Here is a 6,471-nt window from a genome sequence, read left to right as displayed (position 1 = left end):
TGACTGAGATTTAAATTAGGTCTAGGTCGATTGAGAACCAACCGGTAACAGCCCATGAGTAAACTAGCTAGCAAAGCTTCCCATGTACATTTCCATAGTGAAATGAGTAGGCAGCAAGATAGGGGATGAAGGGAATTAAAGCTTGGGTAGGGCAGGAGGAGTGGAGGGAGAGACATACGTGGTCTGGCGCGCACATGAATGTGGGTGGGCACTGGGCACGCGGAGGGGATGGGCGGGCACGTTGGAGGCCTGCCCCTGTGCCGGGGTACGTTGCAGCTAGCTTCCTCTACGCTCCGCACGCTAATCCGATCCTCTACTCCCCCTAATCGCACACCACCTTAAACACTCTCTTTCTCGCACACAAACGCCACCTTCTCTCTCTCAGCCCTACTCCTATTAATTATCTCGCAACAACCCTTCCTGCCACTGGTGACTGATTGGAGCTCGCTCGCTCTTCAAAACCCAGCGCGCACTGTTCCTCCTCCATTCTCATCTCGCCTCTCCGCTAGATCCTCCTCTCTCTCTCTCTCACTTTATATACTCACTCGCTCCACTGCTAGCATAGCTCGTGCTGGAACGGGCAGCTCATCCCAAGAAACCCTCCTTTAAGTACGCCGCACTTCAGCTAGCTAGCTCGCTCTCCTCGATCGGGGCTGGGATGGCGTCGCAGTGGGAAATGGCCATGGGCGTGGAGCTCGGCATGGGGCTGGGCGGCTACCACGACGTCACCGGCGCACCGATGAGCCACAACGCCGCTGGTACCTACTCCGCGGCTGCTCACCATTTCTACGGGATGCAGCCGATGGGCGACCACGCCGGCATGCGCGTGGACGAGCTCCTCGACCTTTCCAGCGCCGGCGCCCACGACTTCTTCCCCGTGGCCGCGGACAACGGGAACCAATACCACCACCTCGGCGGCGCCCGTGTGGGCACGGGGGAGCCGTCGGCCGCCACCACTCCGTCCGCCACGTCGTCCGATCACCAGACGTCCATGCTCTCGTTCGCCGACGAGTTTTACATCCCCGTAAGCCCCACGTCTTAACGATCGCATCGGCCACTTGCATATGCAATTACGCGTACACGCATAATCTAGTGCATTTTGACACTCGTGGTCGATCGAACTGCTTAGCTGACGATGTGTATGGATCGATGCGCGCGTTTCAGAGAGAGGAGGCGGCGGAGCTGGAATGGCTATCCAAGTTCGTGGACGACTCCTACTCCGACATGCCGAACTACTGCTCGGCCTCGCACGCGGCAATGGCGGCAGCAGCGAACGCGGCCAGCAACGGCTGCTCGGCCGGCCAGGACAGCTGCGTCACGGCGGCGCCAGGCCGCGGCGCGCGAAGCAAGCGGTCGCGCGCGGGCGCCGCGGCCGCGAACGCGTGGCACTCCCTGGTGCCGTCGCAGCCCTCGCCGTCGTCCTCGTCCTGCTCGTCGTCCGACTTCCCGTCCTCGGCGCACGCGCGGCCCAGCAACGGCGACGGAGGCAGCGGCAGCCGCAACAACAGGAAGCAGGGCCCCAGCATGGCCGGCGGGGAGGTGGGGCTGGTGGAGGGCGGCGTTCGGCGGTGCACGCACTGCGCGTCGGAGAAGACGCCGCAGTGGCGGACGGGCCCGCTGGGGCCCAAGACGCTGTGCAACGCGTGCGGGGTGCGGTTCAAGTCCGGGCGGCTGGTGCCGGAGTACCGGCCGGCGGCCAGCCCCACGTTCCTGCTGACGCAGCACTCCAACTCCCACCGCAAGGTCATGGAGCTGCGCCGGCAGAAGGAGATGGTCCTGATCCGCGGCAGCCACCACCGCGTCGTCGACCCCGCCGGCGCTGGCGCCGGGGTGGACGTGAAGCCGGAGCTCAGCATGTTCCGCGACTACGGCATATGTTGATTAGTCGTTGTTAAGCTGCTGGACGGACGGGTGGAGCTAGCTAGCCATGCATCGATCGCACGTATGCAACGAAACGCAACGCAGCGTAGCTAGCTAGCTAGCTAGATCCTTTTGCGAAATTCTCCAGGCTTCCTTTTCTTGCCTTCGGTTTTATCGAGATATTTTGTGCATCTTTTTGTTAATTAATTTTTCGGTACCTACCTCCTTTCTAAGCTCTCTGCTATACTAGAGAGCTAGCTCAATGATAATTCTGTTGGTATAATTGCCGCCGTGACTAATCCATAATTCCGAAATCTAAAGAACGACTTGACGGCTTCTTTCGTTGTCAGCAGTTTTCTCTCCATCCTAGTAGTACATGTCATCTGTGCGTTATCCTGGCAAAATTTGAGTTCAGATATTCCTGCTGATGTCCAAGGAGAAGCTAGCAGCGCTGAGCCTGCGCGTTCGTTATCGTTAGCGACAGTAGTACTTGGTGGTTATTACAGACTTTACAGTACCCTGCTGCTCCACCCACTGACTCCATTTTTTCTCACCGGTAGGTCAAGAAGCTTTCTAATCAATGGCGAGAAAAAGGAAGACGAGTGAGTGCGAGCCGGGAACGGTGGACGGGTCGGCATGCACGTGACTTGGGCCCATCACGTAGCTTTCCTCCCGGCAGGGAAAAGAGTGGGCAACGTTGCGGTCACGTGATGGTGCCCAGCTTCATTACGGTTCTCCGTGGGGCAGGAAGGCAGGGCGAGTAAAGATGGGTTGGGGCGGAGCCCCGTTGCGGGCAAGGAGTGCATGTGGGTGCAATACGCCCCATGCCGACTCGCATGTGCGTCTTCCTTTGGACGTACGTCCGCATGTTGCGGGGAGTTTTCTTGGACCTGCACAAAGTAGCGCTCAACATACCACGTCTCCCCGTGCTTTGAAACTCGTAATAATTATACTTCCCTTATCTTATACTTCCTCCGTCCACAAATAACTATACATACCGGCTTTCAAGATAAATTATAAAGTGGGATGAAAAATACATTGAAAACATGCATCTATTCTTTTAATTTTTTCACCTCCAATAATTATAAAGTGGGATGTACAATGGAAGTATCATATGCAGTATCATGCATTTAATGCATGCAAAATATTGATATGGTAGTGTAATTAAGGATAAGAAAGAGGATACTAGTAGATAGATACCGTATCATAACACATACTACTAGAAAAATTTAATGTCAACTAAATCTTGTACATATATTTGCATTGAGATTCTACAAATCAATTAATATAAGAAAACTATGATACTAGTATATGATACCATGCATTGTGGAGATAGTAAAATGTAGTAGTATCATACACATGATACTTTTATATGATACTATGCATTGTGACTAGTCTAAGTGCATGTAGAAAACAAGAAGAACATTAGAACATGGGGATCAATATTATTCGTTTTATTTCCGTGCGATGAGAGATAAACAATTAAAGTGCATTGAGAAGATAGGAGCACACACTTTTATGGACAAAGTTTAAAGCTAGATGTACACTTATTTGAGGACGGGTGAGTACGTTACAGTAAATCAGGCCAACTAATATAAAATGGAGGGAATGTGTTTCTCGCCTGCCATGGATCCTCGTGTCGTTTCCGTGTGAATGATGTCCATACCTTCAAACTAGACATAACAAGCCGTACGATCGAGCTGAATAGCCCTTTTCTAGGGCATAATGAGAATTTTTTATGGGTTTCGATGATAAATCCTTCGACGATATAAATAAGGCATAGAATGATCTACGGGCTGAACTTGCCAATGTGTCTAGAGTGTGGCTACCATGCAGATTTATGAGGAGGGCTTTGGGAAGATGGTCAACAAGGATAAATCATCGGTTATGTTCAGCTCAAGTGCAACAAGGAACACAAAAAGTTTTTTTCCTTGCAGAGTCTAGAGATGGGGTTAGAAGCAACGGAGGGCAGATATCTCAGACTTTCAACATATATTGGACGGTAAAAAAACCATGTGTTTCACATACATAAAACAGAAGATTTGGATAAAAAAATACAGGGATGAAATGAGAAGCTCAATGTTCGTCGAAGCAAAGGAACTCATTAGGTGGTCGCCAAAGCAATACCCACATCTGCCATCGCTTGCTTCGATCTGACAAAGTCTTTATGTGATGATCTAAGAGCTAAAGTCTTTTGTATTTATAACTACACAAAGTATTGTCAAAAACAAATCTAATAATTATATTGGGTTAGTGGACAGCGTAAATTGAAATCCTAGGTACATATAATCTCTTTTCCATTATATATTTGTCACAATTTGTATTTCTTTTAGGCCCTCAGCACGAAGAAAGAAGTTAAGTGGTTAACAATACATTGCTTAATCAAAGGTCTGGTCCATTTGGCCTCACAACATATATATTTGTATATAGCCTTTGGTAAGCAGATATCATGGTTGCTTCTTTTAAAATTCCAGAATTCTTCTCTCGGGAAGGGTGGGTCGTAAGGTGAAAGTGCACAACCTCTCGAGAGTAAAACCTAAGATCTTAGCCGTGTCCCCGGTTAGGGACAATTTGAGCTCCTGGACAGGGAATGTATGGAAGAATCTCATCACCTTTTTCGAATGTGTTAAAATTTGAGTAGTAATTGTGTAGCATGAACGAGGTGATTATGACCTTGTGTCAAGAATTATAAAATGTTTTGTTTTTAAATAAAATATAGGATAAAATTGGCTTTATGTAAATTAGCCCAAGACTCCACTAGCCAGATATCATGTAGTTAGTGTTTCACAATTGCCACCAAATAAGTGTCATTTGCCAGTACATCATTGTACTGACCTCCATTCGTGGGGCTGCATATTCAAACGTGCAGGTTCATCTGAAGAAGATTACTAGGTAGGGTCTCGAGTCTGCATTCCAACATGTCTGCCTGTGGCACATGAAGATGATGGAGACTCATTGGTATTTTTCTTTCTATTGTGTTGATTTGAACATTTTATTTGAGCTAGTCCAAGTGACTTTGTAAGACTTTATTTTATCTCCTGAGGATCTACGATGTACTGATTTGATACTATTGCAATGATTACTAGTTTTTGAAATGTGTGTGTGTGCTATCAGTGATCCCAGAAATAGCACTATACACAGGTATCATCTCTTTATTAAAAGGTAGGGTGCTACAAACATCCTTACCTTGCTGAAGGCATTGGATGGAAATGGATCAACCCTACATCCAGGGTGAAAATCCAAGATCTAGTATCTGCCTGGAACCAATGACGACACGTGTATTCCCTTACCCTTCTTCAATGGTTGCTTTTGGAGAACCTTCTTGTGGCATATGTTTTATCAGGGCAGCGGTTGATGTAGCTATTAATTACCGTGTATCATATATCTTGGTTTTTCTTGTTTTTTTAATAATTTGGCGGTGTGTATCCTTGATGTCTCTAATTAATTGTGATATTGAGTTGTTGCACAACTAGGTGTACTTGATATCTTTTGGATATTAATATATAAAAAATGGTTTAGTACTTCTAGGCATTTTTCCACGTTCAAGTGTAAACGGTAGATGAATTAATTGTACGCCCCTCTCATTCCCCTCCGGGGGCGTCTCCCATGTGCAGCATAGTTGTAGGTTTAGATCTAAGCTGTTGTTTGCCTTCATGGCTTGTGGCCTAGTGCCTTTGCTTCGAAGTTTACCCTGGCCGCGTGAGGGTTGCGACGGGGGGGTCGGCGGCATGTCTCCCTATATTTTCTCCACGGTGGAGAGAGCTGGTGAGATGCGGATCTGGCAAAAATCTTCGTAAATAAGCTCGTTAGAGTTCAGTTCTTGGCGATTTGTGGATTTCCTTTCCTCTTTTAACCCGTCTTGGTGGCGGTGGGGAAGAAGAGGCAGTATCTTTTCCTGATTCCTCAGGATCCGAAACTCGAGAGGGAGATGATGAAGCTTCAGCTTGGTTCCTGAGTTCATCCCCAGCGGTGGTTAGACGGTTTTCACTGTCATTCCGTTGGCTTTTCTAGCTGATAGGACGACCACTCCAACTAATGATGTGGCATGTTCTTGAGTTCATCATCGACCGACGTCAAGGTGTTTGCAACCTCCAGGCCTGCTGGCCGATTCGGAGGCATTTCTGGTTCAACACGACTTCTACAACCTGTTCTATCCCTAGTGGTGTAGTCACCGGCGATGTTGCGGGCATCCGTGATTTGAAGCTCCGATGCAAGTGCGGTGGAGAAAAGGCCATGATTGTGATCTATCTTTTTATTTTAGGGGCTTCTCTCTAAAACGAGAAGGCTACAATGTATTTTCCTTTCTTACCTAGGTCTTCTATGTAACTTGTAAACCCACCGCTGAAAGTTCATGTAGTTTCTAGGCCCTTCCAGGGCCTTCTCTCGTCAAAAAAATAATTATACTTCCTTTTAATTTTCAATATACTTTATTATTAAATAGTAGATACCTCAAAGTGATTTTTACGATTTTTTTTTATTTGACACTATATACTTTGTAGTATCTCCATATATACTGCTTTTCTATATGTAAAAGTGGTATATTGAAAAGCTAAGAGCTTTGATGATATTTCTTTCTTACAACTCGTACCGATGTATTCTAAAATTATTGAT

At 47.4% G+C, this 6,471-nt stretch overlaps 1 protein-coding gene across 1 annotated transcript; it reads left to right on the top strand.

The window, feature by feature from the left end:
* Window positions 1-430: 430 nt before the first annotated feature.
* LOC127309394 (GATA transcription factor 4) lies at window positions 431-2,143 on the top strand. The gene is made up of 2 exons (XM_051340266.2): window positions 431-1,024; window positions 1,165-2,143. The coding sequence occupies exons 1-2, from the start codon at window positions 659-661 to the stop codon at window positions 1,879-1,881; spliced, it is 1,083 nt and encodes a 360-aa protein (XP_051196226.1). The 5' UTR covers window positions 431-658; the 3' UTR covers window positions 1,882-2,143.
* The last annotated feature ends 4,328 nt before the right edge of the window (window positions 2,144-6,471 follow it).

The sequence above is a fragment of the Lolium perenne genome, chromosome 1 (assembly GCF_019359855.2).
Source record: "Lolium perenne isolate Kyuss_39 chromosome 1, Kyuss_2.0, whole genome shotgun sequence".
Lineage (NCBI taxonomy): Eukaryota > Viridiplantae > Streptophyta > Magnoliopsida > Poales > Poaceae > Lolium > Lolium perenne.
This window is presented reverse-complemented; position numbering and strand designations above follow the sequence as displayed.